This window comes from Chrysemys picta, chromosome 1 (assembly GCF_011386835.1).
Source record: "Chrysemys picta bellii isolate R12L10 chromosome 1, ASM1138683v2, whole genome shotgun sequence".
In the NCBI taxonomy this organism is placed as follows: Eukaryota; Metazoa; Chordata; order Testudines; family Emydidae; genus Chrysemys; species Chrysemys picta.
The window spans coordinates 101,336,521-101,357,757 of record NC_088791.1 but is presented as its reverse complement, the minus strand read 5'-3'; the positions used below and the strand labels follow the sequence as shown (position 1 = coordinate 101,357,757).

Sequence of the window (21,237 nt, the reverse complement as noted above, 5' to 3'; positions counted from 1 at the left end):
TACCTTTTGAGTGCTTGACTTGGCAACCTTAATATTCTTTTAATGTTGTTTTTATGTGTAAAATAGTCACAGTATATATATATGTCCCTTTAAGATTATCACACCTATATAGAGGAAAATAAATTTTCCAAGGATGAATTTTACCTGCAGTGAGTATGACTCACTGCAGGTAAAATTCATCCTTGGAAAATTTATTTTCCTCTATATAGGTGTGATAATCTTAAAGGGACATATATTAAAATCATATATTTAAAAATATATCGCTACTTCTGTTACAAATAACATCTTTGGTTACCAAAACAAAGAATTTTACAAATCTTATTTATACAGAACCTAACTTTGGGGCAAGTTTGACAAGTCTTTTTGTATATATATTATCTCTCTGCACTCTGTTTCTAAATCTGGACCTTATCTTTGGCCATTAGTTTTAAAGTGAATTAAGGGTTAAAACACACTATAAAACCTCCATGCACATCAGCTGAGGGACATTCATTTGATAATGGTTGTGTTCTGACACAATTTAAATATATATGATCAAAAGTAAAAAGCAAGAAACATATTCTGTATTATCATTACACTGACGGGCTTCATCTAATTATTAGCCAGTACCTGAACAGATTTGCAGTCAAGATTAGCAGAAACATGTAGGCAGAGAAGATAATCTGCATGAACGATAGTACTTTTAGAATCACAGAGTTACTAAAAAATGAGACGTTGCACCTTGTTTTCATGACTTACTTTCAAAAGCTGGATTTCCAATATAAAATGGAATTAATAAAGGAAGTTACTGAATGGGGACAAAATGGCCAGCTATTCCAAGGAATCATTTACTAAAAACTAACCTAAATTCTGTTGGGACTATTCTGTGACTTTGATTCAGGACAGTAGTTAAGCATGTGCTCAACTTTAAGCCAGTACTTTCGTCATGTTTGGATGTTTTTCTTCAAGATTGGATTTTTTTCTAAACAATATACTCTACGAATTATTTGGAGGAAATAGCCTGTACTATACAGGAGGTTAGACTAGATGATCACAATGGTCCCTTCTGGCCTTGGAATCTGTGTTTAAGTGCTATCCTGGATAGGAATGCTTTCCTGAATTGTAGCCTACGTTAGTAAACTGCAACAAGTATCTTGTAACCATTTTCATGATCAAAACCACAAATGAAAAAACAAAATCAGATGAAGTAAAATGGCTTCTAATGTAATAAATGCTCTGTTCATTACATACCATCATGCTAGATACACCTTTTTTCTATCAACATTTAAAAAAATGTTTCAAATGAGTGTACTTATGTATGTTGAGATATTATGACAAAGATTTTTAAAAAATGAACTCTGAACGTAAGTCTCCAAAATCCATATTTAAGAGACTAAATAATTGGTCTGATTTCCAAAGGCACTGGGCACCCGGAAATTTCCACTGAAGCCAATGGCAGCTGCTAGATGCTCACACTTTTGTAAATCAGCCCATTTATTTAGTCACCTAAGTATGGATTTTGGAGAATTAACTTCAGGGGCCCATTTTTGAAAATCTTGGCCTAGTCCTTTTAAAATCACAATGTACAGGCCAAAAAGAGCAAAATTTAGCCCTAAAAATTAAAAGACATAAAATTTCAAATTTGTAAAGCCACAGCAAACACAAATATATGGGTAACAGAACAAGATAGAAAACACACTAACATGCATGAGTCCCAACGTTATCTCTGGATCACCAGTGTAACACAGCATTATTATTTGTTATTTGTACTGAGGTAGTGGCTAGCAGACCCCAGCCCCATTGCACTAGTAATATATAAATACATGTGTAATGTGGCAAGACACCTGTTGTGACAGATAAATAATAATAATGAAGCAAAATCTCTTTGCAAGGGAAAAAAAGCCAAATGAAGCTTTAGATTCAGAATAGTTTCTTACTTAGTCTATAATCACTTTTGATTTAGTGATGGCACTGTTCATTTTAGCCCCTATGTTGTTACTAATCTGAAGATGTGGAAAGCTAGAACTTTTCTGCTCTAAAGAGCAGTGAATCTGTCTTTTCCAATCAGATATAGTTAGTACAAGTCATAGATGAGATTATGAAATGCTTTTATTTAGGGTCATGCTTTCTGAATGTATGCTAACTTTCTCTATTAACATTATCATTTTTCTGAGTTATAACTGTTGGTTATCATTATCAAAAGGTCAGGAGAGAGTTCTGTGGCACCGCTGTTTGCCTTCACATCTGGGTTAGCAACATGTATGCAAAAGACCTTTAGAAAAAGCGAGAGAGTGAGATAGAAAGAAGGAACGGAAGGCATCACCACACTAAATGAAAAGCAAACAATATGCATATCAGCATCCTAAGAAACCATACCACTCTGCTGGGAAAAGCCAAGACAAAAGAATTATCTGACACAACAATTCAAAGCATATTGCACCTGTCAAAATGTCTGTCATCTTCTATAGAAATGCATCATTCTAAAGGAGAAAAGGGAAACTCTAGCAAAGTCACTCAGAAACAACAGACCACTTTGTCTCTTTCCTTCCAGCCAACTCCTCCAACTGAAAGCCATTTAACTCAATGCTAAAGATTGCCTGGAAGGACCAGACAATAGGAAGTTCTCTTTCATTGTCAAGGACAGTTACACTTTGAAGATGATGCTCAAAAGGGGTTAAAATGGGTCAACAAGCAATTGTTGGTCCTATCCAAGGAAATGTGAACAGAACATTGTTAAAGCTACCAAAAAAAAAACTATCTAAAAGAACACATCTTTAAACTAGGGGAGGTGTGGGAAGGGGGTGGGGAACCAACACATGATACTGATTTAATCACAGAGAAATTAAGATAAAAAATCAATAGCGCAAATGGATTAATGGGGAGTTTTGGTCTAGGAATTGCAATTGCTAGCTATATGCACCCAAGTTGCAGAAAAGGTGAGAAAAACAGGAGGAAAACAACGGGAAAAGAGGAAAAACTAATTATATACTGACAACATTTTTACCTTGATGAGATGTGAATCTTCAGGAAAGCCTCATTTTATATTGCATGTTAGTTAACTACATGGAAACAGGATTTCATTAGCATTGTACTTGATTTTATTTATTTACCAATTACTTAATCTAAAAACAAAACAGAAAGCCAGCTCCTTGCCTTGTAAATATTTTTATAGCTTTAGTGAGGTGAACCTCGATGTTTTTGATTTCAAGCCTATGGAGAAAATAATAAATGCTTCTCACTTAACGAGGTTTTAAAGGTAACTCATGACTTTAAATCCTAAATTAAATCTTTTGTAAGGCAAAAATAACTTTATGCTATCCCACTTACCTAAAAACAATTATTATTTAGGATTATTTATTGTTATTAATGGAACCCTTGTTCTTCTGCTTCTCTCTTCTGGTCTATTTCTGGCATTTACTTGGGGCACCATGTGTGAATATAGGCACTGATCCTGCAAACACTTTAGTTCAACGCTACTACTCACTGTAAAGTTACTCACTTGTATCAATGTTTGCAGCACTGAGGCCTTAGATTGTAAACTCCTTAGGGAGGGGAACATGCATGAAATCTTGGCTCCATTGAAGTCAAAGGTAAAACTCCCATCGACTTCATTGGGACCCCATATATTTATATGTTTTTATAAAGAACCTAACACAATTGTCAGTTCTCAAAATGTTCATCACCATGATAGTTTCACATACTTTATGAAAAATGTAACATTTCTCTGCTTTTACTTCATTTCAGTACTTCAGGCATAATGACCATAAGAATAGAACATACGTGTATCTGAATTAGAGGGGATATACATTGAAACAGCAGATCAAGCCAAAGTGTTGGAAAAGTTTGGATACGGAGCTGGATGTGAACTCCTTAAGGATGTTGGAGTGTGTGCAGGTATGGAGCCAGATTCTCAGGTAGTGTAAATTGCACTAGCTCCTGAAGGCCATGGAGCTATGTCAATTTCAAGAAGGCAGACGTTAGTAAACTCAGGGAGTTGATGGGTAAGATCCCATGGGCAGCGTGTCTAGGGGAAAACAACTGCTCAAGATAGCTGGCAGTTTGTCAAAGAGACATTTTTAAGGGCACAAGAGCAAAACTATCTCACTGCGTAGGAAAGATACAAAGTATGGCAAGAGACCACCCTGGCTGAACCAAAAGACCTTAAATGATCTGAAACACAAAGAAGAGTCCTACAAAAAGTGGAAAACAGGTCAAATTATGAAGGATGAATATAAACAAACTACACAAGCATGTAGGGACAAAGTTAGAAAGGCCAAGGCACAAAATGAGATTATCTAGCTAGAGACATAAAGGGTAACAAGAAAACATTCTACAAATAGAATTCTACAAATAGAAGCAAAAGACTAAAGACAGGATAGGCCCATTACTCAATAAAGGGGGAAAAACAATAACAGAAAATGTGGAAGTGCTAAGTGCCTTTTTTGTTTCAGTTTTCACCAAAAAGGTTAGTAGCGATCGGACATCTAACACAGTGAACGCCAGTGTATGTGGGGTAGGATCTGAGGCTAAAATAGGGAAAGAACAAGTTAAAAATTACACTGACAAATTAGATGTCTTCAAGTTGGCAGGGCCTGATGAAATACATCCTAGAATACTCAAAGAGCTGACTGAGGAGATATCTGAGCCATAGCAATTATCTTTGAAAACTCATGGAATACAGAAGAAATTCCAGAGGACTGGAAAAGGGCAAATACAGTGCAAATCTATAAAAAGGGACATAAGGACAACCAGGGGAATTACTGACCAGTCAGCTTAACTTCAATACCCCGAAAGATAATGGAGTAAATAATCAAGCAATCAATTTGCAAACACCTAGAAGACAATAAGGTGATAAGTAACAGTCAACATAGATTTGTCTAGAACAAATCATGTCAAACCAAGCTAATAGCTTTCTTTGACAGGGTAACAAGCCTTGTGGATGGGGGGAAGCAGCAGATGTGGTATATATTGACTTTAGTAAGGCTTTTGATATTGTCTCGCGTAACATTTTCATAAACAAACTAGGGAAAGATACCTTAGATGGAGCTACTATAAGTTGTTGGAAAACCGTTCCCAGAGAGTAGTTATCAGTGATTCAGTCAAACTTGAAGGGCATATCGAGTGGCATCCTGCAGAGACTAGTTCTGGGTCTGGGTCTGGTCAGTATCTTCATCAATGATTTAGATAATGGCATAGAGAATACACTTATAAAGTTTGCGGACAATACCAAGTTGGGAGGGGTTGCAAGTGCTTTGGATGATAGATTAATATTCAAAATGATCTGTACAAACTGGAGAAATGGTCTGAGGTAAATAGGATGAAAATTAATAAAGGCAAATGCAAAGTACTCCAGTTAGGAAGTATCAACTGCACACATACAAAATGGGAAATGACTGCCTAGGAAGGAGTAATGCAGAAAGGGATCTGGGGGTTATAGTAGATCACAAGCTAAATCTGAATCAACAGTGTTACACTGTTGCAAAAAAAGTGAACATCATTCTGGAATGCGTCAACAGCAGTGTTGTAAGCGAGACAAGAGAAGTAATTTTTCCGCTTTACTCCGAGCTGATAAGGCCTCAACTGGAGTATTGTGTCCAATTCTGGGCACCACATTTCAGGAAAGATGTGAATAAATTGGAGAAAGTCCAGAGGTGAGCAATGATAAATTATTAAAAGTCTAGAAAACATGACTTTTAAGATTGAAGGGAAGATTGAAAAAATTGCGCTTGTTTAGTCTGGAGAAGAGAAGACTGAGGGGTAAGGGGGGGACACATGATAATAGTTTTCAAGTATATAAAAGGTTTTTACAAGGAGGAGGGTGAAAAATTGTTCTTCTTAACCTCTGAGGATAAGACAAGAAGCAATGGGCTTAAATTCCAGCAAGGGAGGTTTAGGTTGGACATTAGGAACTGTAAGGGTAGTTAAGCACCAGAACAAATTGCCTAGGAAAGTTGTGGAATCTCCATTATTGCAGGTTTTTAATAGCAGGTTAGACAAACACCTGCAGGAATTATCTAGTTAATATTTAGTCCTGCCTTGAATGCAGGGTATTGGACTAGATGACCTACGGTGGTCCCTTCCAGTCCTACATGTCTATGATTCTATGATTGTATAATTTACAACAGCTGAGAATCCAAGCCCTGGTGTTCCCTTTAGGCCATCATATAGTGATCAGAGTCATGAAGCTCATGTATATAATGGCCTAACAGAACAACGAATCTGCAAACACTTGAAATTAGGGGAAGTTCAGATTCAAATCTGATTCCAGAAGATTTGCAACTTGGACCCATCTCTAACAAGAGTTATAGGTGGCGAGCATAACAATATATAGGATATAGATACCTATAGATAAGTTAACCTTACAGCTTTCTCAATATTTTGATGTTTAGGCTGAAATTTGATGTGTTTGCTCTAAATCAGAGTGAACTTTTCCTGAAAGATTAATCAAAAATGGTAGTACCACTGCCAAATATTTGCAAGGCCATTTTTTAGTTAAGAAATATTTTCTGACTTTTTTTGACCAGTTCTATCATCTCAGTAGAAGCCAATTGAAACGTAAAATTTAGCAGGGACATAGATCTGCTTTCCCTAGGTTTGGTAACAATCCAGTTTTATTTGGCCAAGTTATTTTCTTCACAAACATGAACCAGATTGTATTAAACAATTAAAAATAATGATCTCCCAATGTTACACTTGCACTGAGCAGATCTACATATAAAGCCTGAGTGAAAAGTTCCACTGAACATGCCTCGTATACTGCACACCCTTCAAATACTGCTCTGAATATAGAATTCTTTATTTCTTCAGGGACTTTTTATGGCAATCATCACTATAGGATCTGAGTACTTTACAGACATTCATTAATTTATCTTCATAACATCCTTGTGAGATAGAGTGGCATTTTCATCTCCATTTTACAGATGAACTGAAGCACAGAAAGATTAAGGTAAAAAATATTCACGGATTTGTGGGTGCCCAATCTGCGATGCCTATTGCTTGATTTTTCAGACTATATGTTATTTTATAGCACATTCAGAGCATGCCTCCCACAGATTTCAGTTGCAGCTGTGAGTGCTCAACACGTCTGCAAACCAGACGCAAGGGTCTCAAGCTGGGCACCCAGAAAATAAGGAACCCACCATTAATGACCACCTGTATAAAGTCTGGCTTTTGTGATATGCCCTGCATCATACAGGAACTCTTTGGCAGCAGCAGGGATAGAAGCCACTTCTCCAGGACGGCATTCAACTACATTAACCCTGAGACTTGTCCTGTCTCTTCCTACAGTCGTCTGCCTCATTCTCCCTACTTCTGCAATAAATGAGGCTGGGGTTCTGCAGACCACAGCTTCTTTCACTTCACAGACGTCACTCATTCCCAGAACACAGTCTCCCTGAGGATTGAATGAAGAGGGGGCCTGTGGAAAAACAGTACGTGATCATATAATAAAAGACTATACCATAATATATGCATACAAGGGGGCTGAATTAAGATTGTACAGACAACTATAATTCTGGCATTTCCTAAATTTTAAATGCACAATTTTGTAACTTTAACATTCTTTCAATTTAGTTTTTTGTCTGTAATTACATAGACGGTTAAAAAAGCAAACAAAAGAACAGAAATATCATTATATGAAATCATATTGACTCCCATCTGCATTATCAACAGGGTTGGAACTATCAGATCCATAGCACAGGCCTCTACCACTTGAGCTATCAGGGTAGTCAATAGCAGTAGTAGATTGTAAGCTTCTGTGTGGATCCGTCATTTTACCAGTGGGTTTCAAAGGTACATGCTGACAGCAGAGGAATGTTGAACCTTGGGAATCCTAGGTTCATTTCCATTTTCTTAGGGGTGGGTGTTCTAGTGTTTACTAGTTCTCTTCACTTCTCTCTCCATTTAGTTCTCCTATCCCCGCCAGCCTCTTCCTGTCCTAGTCTTCTTCCGTAGACAACCCTGTCCCTGTCCCAGCCTTCCTCTTTCATCTCTTGTCTCAGTCTCTCCTGGCCCCAAGCTCCTCACCCCTCTCCATTTCAATCAGGCTGCTTCCTTCCTTCTCCTCCATGGAGTCTGGGCATCAGCAGTGGGGGCACTTTGCCCACAGGACACAGTCTCCCTGCTTTTAGTTTTGGTGCCTGGTGCCACGGTGGCCTTTGGCAGCCAAAAGGCATCACTGTAGGGAAAGTTTTGCTCATCCCTGGAGCTCCTGGGATGGAGCATGCTCAGTCACTGTGTCAGGACAGCACACGCACAGCCTCATCAGCACACAGACACTGCGTAGGGATGGAGTGTGCTCAGTGCAGATAGAATCTCTGGAGAATTTAGATGATGAAGTCTAACAAACCTCTAATGAATGTATGGAAAGTGTGGTTTTCATAGTTTATGATTTGTCAAAAGTTGGGCATATTTGCATAAGACTAGCAAAGGGCACTTTCTTGATACCAGGGTGACACCCTCTGCCAAATTTCATATCCATGCTCCAAAGTAGAAACACTAGAACTTCTCAGTGCAAAACCTGTGTGGATTTTTAACAAAGGCAAAACAACATATTTTGTTCCCTCCTTCTGTTCTCAGAAACAGCCAGAACATATTTGCTGAAACTTCCCAAAAAATTCAGCCTGAGGCAGACACCCAGAAGGAAAATTTCATGGCTAAATTTGGTTAAATTTAATGGTTAAAACTTGGCTAAGTTATAAGCAACTGAAAAGAGGGTTTTAAAATAGAAAGTGTTAGGCAACCTTAACTATAGACATTGCTACCAGCACCGTAACTGGCATAAACTGAAAATATACTGACATGTACAAACACTACATTTCCTAATAATTTTTAAATGCATTAAGTTGTGGTTAGCAATTAGCTCTTGCTGTGATTGCTAGAGCTGTTTGAATATTGCAAAAATTTTGAGCCAACTTTTCTGTTGGTGTAACTCCATTGAAGACAAGCAAGGAATTCAGCTCATTGTTTGCAAAAATTCATTTGAAATATTAGTGGCTATTCACTTTGACCATGGTCATGCCCCACTTTCATTCACTATTCATATATAAGTCTGCACAAATGTGAGGAAGGACAGCCATGCTCCAGTGAATACCTATATTCACATACGAATAAGTACACAAGCATGAATAATGAATAGCTAAGAATCAGAGTGAACAATTCATAGACAATACAGACTGAAGTTTGTTTGCACAAACTATTAAAATACTTTTCGGTAATGAATAAATTCATAAAAATCACAAGTCTGTTCATGAATGACTCATGAAAAGAAATGCTAAATTCATCTGACAACTTATCTGCAATAAATCATTTAACCAGCTATAGTGATTGTACACTTTATAAATATCTCAACAGAATTCTTTTTTAAAAAGTGTTTACATAAACATGGGCTCTGTTAGAAGCAGGTTTTTTTTAGTACTATTGCTCTATCAGGGTTCCCCCCTCTCCCCATCACCATAATGAATCAATTTCCTGTGTGACCTCACAGTCATATCTGCTACCTTACTGACCAAACAAAGTTTGTTTATTACCATTAGCATGGCAGAACCAATACAGCTGGGAGATTAAGCAAGCTTCATCCTGTTTCATGAATCAAGAAAATGGCTAGCTAAATTCTAATTTCAGAATCTCTATAAAGAGGATAATCTAATAGGCAATGAGAACACAGCTTGACTTACAAATCTCAGTCCAAGTTAGCTGTGATGACAGTCAGAAAAATAATCTTTTAATTTACAAACTGACCGTATTTTATGAGGGAGCAAGAAGAGGCAGAGAGAGAGGATATGCATGGATGTAATTTTTTGCAGAACTTTTTTTTTTAAGTGTTCTCTCTACAATTAGTGATAGGCAAATTGATCTGATTAAGAAAAAGATTCCCCTAATTCAGGCTGATTGATGTAGTTGAGGTGATATATTCACCTTAACTTGAAACAATTGAGTGGATGGCACAGATTCAAAGAGCAGAAGTCATATCTTCTTGAGCATTAAGACTTCAAGGAGCCAATAACTACTTGATCTTTGGCCTGAGGCTAGAGTTCAACTTGAAAAATCTAGTAATAAAGAGAAAGAGGCCTTATGGGACTACTTATTTTTCTCCAGTCCCTATGGCTGAAATAGATACTTTTTTGAGCCCTAGCTATTTTCCCTAATCCCTCCGTAAAAATCTATACAGTGTAACTGAGGGTTTCTAGGGAATTGCCCCCTTTCTCATCACAGTAGTGGAAAATCTCTTCCTATATCTTGTAATAAGCACTAAATATTACTCAGAGCCTTTATATGGCAGTTACAAATACCTCCAGACACTAGTTCCTCTCATATACTAAATAGTAAAACTTGACAGGAAGCATAGGATCAGAGAAAATGTTACTGGCAACATACTTTAGGAGGCTAGCAAGAGCAGGCAAGGGGGCTTAAAGAACAAACTAGATCAGGGGTAGGCAACCTATGGCACGTGTGCCAAAGGCGGCACGTGAGCCAATTTTCAGTGACACTCACATTGCCCGGGTCCTGGCCACCAGTCCGGGGGGCTCTGCATTTTAATTTAATTTTAAATGAAGCTTCTTAAACATTTTAAAAACCTTATTTACTTTACGTACAACAATAGTTTATATATTATAGACTTAGGGTTAGGGTTAGGGTTAATGTATTACTGGCACGAGAAACCTTAAATCAAAGTGAATAAATGAAGACTCGGCACACCACTTCTGAAAGGTTGCCGACCCCTGAACTAGATGCTATTTAATGCACTACTGGAAGGCACTCAGATACTACTGTATTAGGGAGGTATAAGAATCTATATAGAATAGAACAGTATAAGTTTATCTTGGCTTCTTCTAGAGGCTTTGAGACCTTGGAGAGAGGAAGAAATAAATACCATGAGTGGACATTGTCCAGAGAAACAGCAAACATCTGTCACCAAGGACTTCAGTTTCTAAACCCTTCTTGGTATTTAGATGATCTTTTATGGCTAATTTTGTGTTAGAGGTTTCTACAAATTCAAGCCCATTAGCGGTTTAATAAAAAAAAATTCTGATTCATATAAAATCATTAAAATGTAGGCAAAAATAAATCCTTCATGAACAAATGATGAAATTTCCCTGAAAAAAAAACCAAACACATTTCACCTGAAGGAAAATTTGGGGATATTTCTTATTTTTACCATGGAAAAATGCTACCTAGTTCACAGCTGAAATGGAAAAAAATTCTGGCCTGGATCAAGATTATAGATAGATAGCTAGTGAGAGAGAGAGAGAGAGAGAGAGAGAGAGAGAGGAGCTGTCAAGCGATTAAAAAAATTAATCGCGATTCATCACACAATTAATCGCACTGTTAAACAATAATAGAATACCATTTATTTAAATATTTTTGGATGTTTTCTACATTTTCAAATAAATCAATTTCAATTATAACACAGAATACAAAGTAAACAGTTCTCCCTTTATATTTTTTTTTATTACAAATATTTACACTGTAAAAAAACAAAAGAAATAGTGTTTTTCAATTCACCTAATACAAGTACTGTAGCGCAATCTCTTTATCATGAAAGTTGAACTTATAAATGTAGAATTATGTACAAAAAAATACTGCATTCAAAAATAAAACAATATAAAATTTTAGCGCCTGCAAGTCCACTCAGTCCTATTTCTTGTTCAGCCAATCACTCAGACAAACAAAGTTTGTCTACATTTGCAGGAGATAATGCTGCCAGCTTCTTGTTCACAATGTCACCTGAAAGTGAGAACAGGTGTTCACATGGCACTGTGGTAGCCGGTGTTGCAAGATATTTACCTGCCAGATGCACTAACGATTCATATGTCCCTTTATGCTTCAACCACCATTCCAGAAGACATGCATCCATGCTGATGATGGGTTCTGCATGATAACAATCCAAAGCAATGCAGACCAATGCATGTTCATTTTCATCATCTGAGTCAGGTGCCACCAGCAGAAGGTTGATATTCTTTTTTAGTGGTTCGGGTTCTGTGGTTTCTGCATCACAGTGTTGCTCTTCTGAGACTTCTGAAAGCAAGCTCCACACCTCATCCCTCTCAGATTTTGGATGGCACTTCAGATTCTTAAACCTTGGGTCAAGTGCTGTAGCTATCTTTAGAAATCTCACATTGGTACCTTCTTTGCATTTTGTCAAATCTGCAGCAAAAGTGTTCTTAAAATGAACATATGCTGAGTCATCATCTGAGACTGCTATAACATGAAATATATGGCAGAATGCTGGTAAAATAGAGCCAGAGTATTACCATTCTCCCCCAAGGTGTTCAGTCACAAATTTAATTAACACATTATTTTTTTAATGAGCATCATCAGCATGGAAGCATGTCCTCTGGAATGGTGGCCGAAGCATGAAGGGGCTTGAATGTTTAGCATATCTGGCACATAAATACCTTGCATTGCCGGCTACAAAAGTCCCATGTAAACTCCTGTTCTCACTTTCTGATGACATTGTAAATAAGAAGCGGGCAACATTATCTCCTGCAAATTATTAGCTTATTTCCCAGTCTGTCTCTCTCTCTCTCTCCTGGTCTTCCAATTGGCCTGCATGTTTTGAATTACTGGGAGACAGACCACTTTTCATATTCTCTTACAGGTCTCTGCCCTATGCATTAGGCATGGTCTTGTCACTTGTCATCAAATCCAATGGGACTTTTACTTGAGTACGAATATTAGGGGGTGGTTATTATTTTGGCTGTAGAAGAGCAGACAAAGTGCAGCCCAAAGTTTCTTTGACAAACTGACTAGACTACAAAACCTACTAGTGTTCTTTCCAATCCAAATAACATTATTAATTTGTGACCAAAACAGATGCTGCTGTCTATTCTAATTAACTAGGATGTCCAAGAGTGTGTGTCATTTCCCCTGCATACACAAAGTGCCAAAGGAAAATCAAGGACAATTTAAATCCAGATATACAGCTTAATCTGTATATGCACCCGAGACTACACGATAGGCATGTTTTATAAATCTAACATACGGTACTGAGATGAACTTCTAAGAAGAGCAAGCATCTTTATCAGAATGACTTTGACTACTGGTGTTATCTTCAATGTGGATCACATTGTCCTTGGTTAATATTCTGAAAAGAAGTAACTGAAGATGATTTTATAAATGGAAACTTACATGAAATTTTGTCAAAATCTCAAATTTTGATGAAAGAAGGTCAAGATTTTCAAGAAAAAATAATCCATTCTCCCCCGCCCCCTCTTTTTCAACTAGCTCTTGAAGTAACTGAGTCACGATGGAGATGGAAAAACACATGGATGCTACTGATGCTCTTGTTCAAGCAATGGAGCAACAAGCCAAGAGAGACTTAAGATAACAGAATCATAGAAATGTAAGACTGAAATGAGAGAGACCTCAGCTGGTCACCTATTCCAGCCCACTCTCCTGCCATCTGAGACAGGCTTATGTATACCCAGACAATAATCCCTGAGAGATTTTTGTCTAACCTGTTCTTAAAGACCTTCAATGACAGGGATTCCGCAACTAGAAAGAGAAAGGAACAGACCGATGGTTATATAGCCAGGGATACATTTAGCTACTTGAACTGTGGGATCAGATGTAAATTGTAGTTAGATTATTATTTGTATTGCTATAACATCTAGAGGTCACAACTGAGATCAGGGCCCCATTGTATCAGCACTATATAAATCGGGGATCGGCAACCTTTGTCACGCGGCTCGCCAGGGTAAGCCCCCTGGCGGGCCGGGCCGGTTTGTTTACCTGCCACGTCCGCAGGTTCGGCCGATCATGGCTCCCACTGGCCGCGGTTCACCATCCCAGGCCAATGGGGGCTGCAGGAAGCGGCAGCCAGCACATCCCTCAGCCCGTGCCACTTCTTACTATTATAATCAATGTTTTTTAAGCTGCTGACTAGTCCCATTTCAAAGAGGAGTAGATCAAAGTGCATTAACTGTTAATATGCGTCAGAAGGGTCCATGTGGACAACCCGTGCACAGCAGATTCACACCCTAGCTTGGTGTGTACTAACTGTGATTTTGCCAACTAATTTTTTGTGATATTGCAGTGTGCATTTTGATAGGCGTATCTGATTCAGAAAACACAGAAATGTGTTGGTGGATGTACTAACCATATTTGTTTGGTTTGGTTTTAATGTATTTTGGCATCATTAATGTAATGCAGAGGTGGCCAAACCATGGCTTGCAAGCTGCATGCAGCTCTTTTACAGTTTAAATGTAGCTCATGGAGCCCCCCCACCTCCATCCCATTCTCCATCTACAAGACTGGGGTCGGGGGGAGCTCAGGGCTTCTGCCCTGCGGCAGGTTGGTGATGTTAAGGGAGGGGAGTCTTGGGCCTTCAGCCCTGTTGGAGGTGCCTGCTGGAGCTAGGGGCTTCAGCAGAAGTGGGGCTGAAGCCCTGAGGCCTGGCTGGCGCACCCAACAGGGCAGAAACCCCAAGCCCTGGCAGGCATGCCCAGTTGGGCTGGAGCCCCGAGCCCTGGCACACCCAGCTCTTGAACTTCTGAAGATCATGCATGCTCGGAGGGTCAGTAAGTTTGGCCACCCCAATGTAATGCATTAGAAAATTATTTTTACCACTTTAACTTATAGAAGTGTACCAGTGGCAGCATTCATATGGTGGGTTAGGGAATCCTGTCTCTCCCATCACTTTCAGCAATGATGGTCCTGCTTTTATCAGGTTTTTTCCTTTATATTCTGTGAAAACTGGAAGGTATAGAAATATTGAAATTATTTATTATTATTATTATTATTATTATTATTAAAATAAAATTCTAAAATATTTTGTGAAGCTGGCAGAAATGTCTAAAATTTTCATGAAAACATAGAATTTCTCCATGTTCTCTGATTCCTAATTTCTGTCATTTACAATCACATTGTGAATTTTCAAATGTTAGGAATAATTTTAAATAATCTGTTCCCCTCTCCCCCCCGAGGGTTTTGGTAGCATACTAAGAAAAGAAAAGAAAAGAAAAGAAAAGAAAAGAAAAGAAAAAGTGCAACTAGAGTTAGAAGCAGGACTATTTTATGTACATTATCCAACAGATATTCTCCCTCTGTGTAATCCTGTCACATTTGTTTAATTACAAAAATAAGTTTTTTAAGACTTCTTACTTCCATCAGCTTTGCAGAGCTAATAGCTGCACTGCATCGTTAAGTGGGGGGAGGGGAGGCTGTTGTCCAGCTTACTGAAGGAGAAGGAACAGTGTTATGGGTGGGAGGGGGGAGAGGTGCTCAGAAGCTGCGGCAAAAGGGAATGGGTCTGCGTGGGGATGCTGACACATCCCTTGGGACCGGAAGGGCTGAGGAGTTAAAAGGGGTAAGCCTGGCTGGGAGAACCCCTTTTGCCCAGGAGCAGGGGAAGCAGCGCTTGGTGTGGCAAAATACCAGATTTGGTCAGGACCTGCTGTGAGCATCACACTAGCTGCTCCTTTTTAGGGGGGCTGGGAAGGAATTTTTCCCTCACTACCCAATTAGCCTAGGTGGAGTGGGGGGAGGAGGGGGGTTGCCTTCCCTACAGCAGGTTCAGGGAGGGCCTTGTTGTGCTGAGTAGGGAAGGGAGTTAAGCTATAATATCACAACTCATTCAGTAAGTGTGGGGCGGCTGTCCAGTGCAGGTAGGATAGGATAGGGAGGATACAGTGACCGGATAAATGGCATGGTAAAGGACTTAAAAGAGCAGAACGGGAGGATTCAGGGCTCCTATGACTAACATGGCGGGGAGTCAACACCCTTTTTTATAGCACACTTTAACCTTCGTTCGAGGTGGGGATGATAAGGTCCCAGCAATGTATTGGCTGGGGGACCTGAACAGAAAATGTGGGGGCTGGCGTAAGCCTCCCCTCCCCATGTACCTGCACTGTACACTTTTATCTGCCGGGTAGTCCCAGACATCTAATAATATAGTTGCAGCCTGATTAAAACATATCAAGGTTTCCTGTCCTTCTTTCCATATAGCCGGACAATGCTGGCTCTTTTCTGGCTCATACATCAACAAAACAGTTAACTAAGTTCTGATTGCAGAACCTTAATTACGGGTGGTAATGCATGATTAGCCAGGAAGAACACTGCTTGACTTCGAGACCGCAGGTTACATTTGGAAGTGGCGGTTAGAAAAGATCATCCTTTTACTCATCTTGATATAGAACATCCAGAGGTAAACCTGGAATTCTAGAGTAATTTTGAAGTGTTTGTCTGTACTTTAAATTTGTCACCTTTACCTACTTTAATAACTGATTGAAAGATATGCTGTTATTTATCAATATATAAGAAAAATGCACTGGTGACACTCATTTTTCTTTCCAAGAAAAAGGATATGATGTTCAATCTTGCACACCATGTCATATCAACTCACAGTTACTGGAAGCCATTATTTCCATAGGAAACCATGGCAACCAGCATTTACAGTATGTACCTCCTGCTGTAACAATTGCCATAGCTCAGGACCTAAGAATGGTGCATGGATGTGCAGTGACATTTTTTAAATGTGGACTACATAGGACAATGAACACCAACAAAAATCAGCTGAACTATAGTGCAGAATATTAGAGGCTTAAATGTATCAGTGCCAACGCCTAGAATGATGCACTGTAATACAGTTGCAGTGACTTACTTTTTGTTTTGGGCCTTGCATTGTTCCCTGATAAACACAGAAGGTAGCCTGTCTATATATCATATAATATATATTACTACTGTAGCCATAAAACATGTCAAAATGCAACCTCCATTGCCAGATAGAAACAATTTGACTTTCTCTGAATGAATCATAGCCTAGATGTAAGTGACTACTTACAATATCAAGTAACTTGAGCACCATACTGGACTTAGACACGCACATGTAAGTCTTTCTACTTTCTCCCAAATATCAAGATCCCAACAGATCAAAAAGAGCAAAGTACGATGCACAGAAATCAAATACATCTCGTAAATGTTCTCCATAGAGCTAGGTTGATTTATTAGAGGCTACTGTATCCTAGAAATGGTGATATTACCTACAAATTAAACTGCTGTTTAAGGACAATCGGAGTTTGTTGCTATCATATACTACATGGCATACAATGAATTGTAGTGAGTCTCCAATTAATTAGAGTTTCTTTCACCATAAATTGTCATAAGGGTTTAGATTCAAGGATTTTAAGGCCAGTAAGGACCATTGCAATCATCTTTGACCACAGTGATCATTGTTTCTCAGTGCATAAAGCAAAAGGCTTTAGACTTAATTTAATTATGAGTTACGCAACAACACACAGAGGAAACTCACTGAAATAGCATCTAATTGAGTTCAATATTTCATTTCCCTTCACTTCATTCCTGCATCATTAACATTTGATCATACTGTATTTTGTGGCATTTAGTTTCATTTAAAACAGTAACCTTCAAAATGAAGATGATTATTTAAAAAAAGAAACATTTAAGCTAAAAGATGGGAGTTCTCCTTGGCAAAAGAAAAAGGCTTTATATTAAAAAAAAAAAAAAAAAACACGTTGCAAAGTGGCACGCGATACACCAGATTCCTATTGTGAAGCTCAAATTCTTCACAACACTGGGAGACATCACAGAACAAAAAAATACTATTAGAGCTGTTTCAAAAGGAACATTTTTGGCTAGGATAGAGACTTTTGACATTATTTATTAGGTTTAAAAATGCTTCACAAAAGCCTAACAATGGTCCTGTGGAAACCACTACATCTGAGGCACTTTCTGTTGTTATGTGCAGGCATTGATTTGAAGATGGCCAGCATTCGTGGAACAATTCCCTCACAGCAGTCAATGCAAGTGAGCATTCATACACATACAAGCAAAAGCCTGTGAACAAACCATATGGAAACAGGGGAAAAAATAAACATTTATTAACCTCTTTGTGGGGAGATCGGTGGAAGAACAGGCCAGTGGTGCAGGAGACGGTCATGCCAAATTTCCACGAAAGAAGGTGTTTGCCCTGAGCATTTTTTCACAGAATATGATGAAGCCTGGAGAATGTTTGCAGTGCCATGGTAACTGGAACTGTTCAGACTGGGGCTCAGAAAGCCACTGCAGTAACCACTTGCCACCAGTAGAGAGCTTGTATCCAGAATGGGTTGGTAGGAGGTTTGGCTACTGCTACTGGCTGCTTCAAGTTCTGTGTCTGAGGAAGCCATTGCAGACATGGAAAAAGAGAAAGTGTGAATCTGAGAAAGAGGTGTGCTGGTTGCACTGGAGAGTTTTCTAGAAAAATCTGTAAAATAGATATTTTGTTAAGTATCTGTGCAAACAGATACCGAAACACACTGCTATTTCCTGGGTGCATATGTATTTTATATAACTCTCACTATATATACATAAAATATACATAGAATAAATTTTATCAGCAAAGGGCACATCACTCATGAGTAAGGCTATGTTTTAGTCACGGGTATTTTTAGTAAATGTCATGGACAGGTCACGGGCAGTAAACAAAAATTCACCGCCCGTGACCTGTCCATGACGTGTACTATATACCCCTGACTAAATCTTGGGGGGGGTGGGGCGGCCTGGGGTGTGCCATGGGTGCTCAGAGGGATGGCCCAGAGGTGCCACGAATGCTCTGGGGGGAGCAGCCCAGGACCCCCACTGGTTGGCAGGGTTGGCAGGCTCCTTACCCTAACCAGGCTCTGCGGAGCTCACTGGAAGCAGCGATATGTGTCCCTCCCTCAGCTCCTAGACGGTCTGCATGCTGCCTCTGCCCCGAGCATCAGCTCCACAGCTCCCATTGGCTGGAAACTCTGGCCAATGCGAGCTGCAGGGGTGGTGCCTGCAGGCGGAAGCAGCACGTGGTCTCTGCCTAGGAACTGAGGGAGGTGGATGTCACCGCTTCTTGGGAGTCCCCTGAGGTAAGCACCGCCAGAGCCCTCACCCCCTCCTGTGCCCAAGCCCTGAGCCCCCTCCCACACCCAAACTCCTGCTACTGCTGGCGGGGAGAGGCTGTGGAACGAGACTGCCCCAGCAGCGGCCGATGTGGCTGGCCCAGGGGCTTCCCGAGCTGCACCGGCAGCCCCTGGGCCAGCTGCACCGGCCGCTGCAAAAGTCACAACGGTCCCGGAAAGTCACAAAATCCGTGACTTCTGTGACCTCTGTGACAAACTTGCAGCCTTACTCATGAGTGACAAAGACACAAATGATCTCTGCAAGTCATCCCAAGTGAGTGCTGATAAAGTCTTTGTACCATGTGAGCCCTAAAATGGTTTATCCATCCTCAGCAAGGTTTGAAACACCATCCCCCTTAGATTGGATATGTTCATCAGTGACCCAGTGGGGTTACTTTAGTGAATAAGCATCCTTCACTGGGAGTCAGGGCTGCATAATCAAGCCCTTTATTTTTGCAGTTTGATTTCTTTTCCTTGTCATTAGTCCTAACATACAGAAAACATGAGTATCCTTAAGAATTGAATTTGATTCCTTATCAAGTTTCAAAGACAGGAGCGTTTAGCACTTCAAAGGCTCTTGGCGGGGGCAGGGGAGGAGTGAAAAATAAAAGAAGTTCAATATTGAATTATTTAATTTGCAACAGAAAATATGGTGACTCTTCAACTGGTTTTGGAAGCATGTTACACAGGCTAGTTGATTCAAACATTTCCTAATATATCATCTATCCACCTACAGTACTAGTCCCTGTCTTGCTGAAGATTAGGCTAAAAGTAAAATGGAGTAAATGAATACCGGTAGAAAAATATGATAGCGACAGAAATTTATATAGTACATACCTGACCAGTCAGTTTCTCTCTCAAAGCTGAACAGTGTCTGGTTGCTCTTTATACTTGAAGTCGGCCTACTGAAATCTGAGGGAGTGTGTTCTGTTTCAGAAAGTAATGGAGAAACACTGTTCTGAAGCTTGTCTAACTCATCTAACTCTGTGTCATTGTCAATTTCTGTGTTAGTCCATAAGAGCTCAGGTTCTTCAGGTTCTTTTTTCTTTTCTTCTGGTGCAATAGTCTGTGCTAAAGGGGTCTCCTGGTTTCTAACTGATGGAGTAGGTGTGTGGACAACTGCCTCAGCCAGATCTTCCTCACTGGAAGCCAAACTTGGTGGAGGTAATTTTGGAACTTTATATTCACGGTGAATGGGTATATTTGTTTGCACAACCTGTTTCTGTCCTCTTCTAAAACAGACTGAAAAGGAGAAAAAATAAGTTAAAATACATACATTAGTATTACATTTACCAAGCTGCAGCAGATTTAAGCCAGATGGATAATTAACTGTTTCTGCAGTGTTGCCAACTCTCATGCTATTTGGTGATTTTCTTAAAGCCACAGACACTGGAATCAGGCTGCTACCTGAGAATCTCAGATTTCATTTTAAATAAAAAGTATGTTTCTAGCTCTTGCAGTAATGGAGAAAACCCTCAGAACATGAATCTTGAACTCTCTAACACCAGAAGGCAAATAAAAAGAACACAAAATGTATTATTTTGAAATGTTTCATTATTTTTAAGCCAAGCTCATGATTTTGGGCAGGGGCGGCTCTAGCTTTTTTGCTGCCCCAAGCATGGCAGGCAGGCTGCCTTCGGTGGCATGCCTGCCGGAGGTCCCCAGTCCCGCGGATTTGGCGACATGCCTGCGGGAGGTCCGCCGAAGGCTGCCTGACTACCGCCCTCGCAGGGACCGGCAGGGCACCCCCCGCAGCTTGCCGCCCCAGGCACATGCTTGGAGTGCTGGTGCCTGGAGCCGCCGCTGATTTTGGGTGGGGCCTGGCCTGACTCATGATTTCTTAATGCTTGGAGTTGGCCATACTCTGTACTTTGATTCTGAGGATCAAATTTTCAAAAACAGCCTCTAAATTTGTGATGCCAATTTTCAGCATGCAATCAAGTTGCATACACCAAATCCTGTGTGTGTGTGCACCAAGAGCACCTGCATACATAAATCAAGCAGTTGGATTTCTAGCTGTCTTGGGTTTTTGCATGGTTACAGGTTGTTTTTAATTTTTCACACGAATTTGGTTGTTCCTGACCAAAGAATTTAATTGGAGTCTTTCCATCGACTTTAACAGGCACTGGATCATGCCCTAAGTGAGACAGTGAATTGACAGCACAGAAAACTGCGGTCTTTTTATCTAGAAGGTAAGTACAGCCCAGCCAATGGCAATGTAAGTTTTCTCACACTGCCTCCACACTGAGTTGGAGGACCCCCCCCCACCCCCCGCATTCAAAATGTTTAATAGATTAAATATACCTAGCTAATTTTAAAATGGCAGTACCATAATTATAATACTTAGGAAAAAAACAATAAGTCATAAATATTCATGATTATATTTAGA

At 39.7% G+C, this 21,237-nt stretch overlaps 1 protein-coding gene across 6 annotated transcripts in view; it reads right to left on the bottom strand.

Moving 5' to 3' along the window:
- Positions 1-21,237, bottom strand: part of LOC101940050 (uncharacterized) — a 235,839-nt gene that overhangs the window by 118,467 nt on the left and 96,135 nt on the right. For 4 of the 6 annotated variants that reach the window (XM_065565205.1, XM_065565193.1, XM_065565188.1 and 1 more), the window contains exons 4-5: positions 19,686-20,090; positions 17,822-18,181 (exon numbers count right to left, since the gene is read on the bottom strand). The exons of 1 other annotated variant lie outside the window; for it this stretch is intronic. In XM_065565205.1, the coding sequence (XP_065421277.1) occupies positions 17,822-18,181; positions 19,686-20,090 (765 nt within the window). The remainder of the gene's footprint in view (positions 1-17,821; positions 18,182-19,685; positions 20,091-21,237) is intronic. One more of the 6 variants, XM_065565196.1, reaches the window with a different exon arrangement.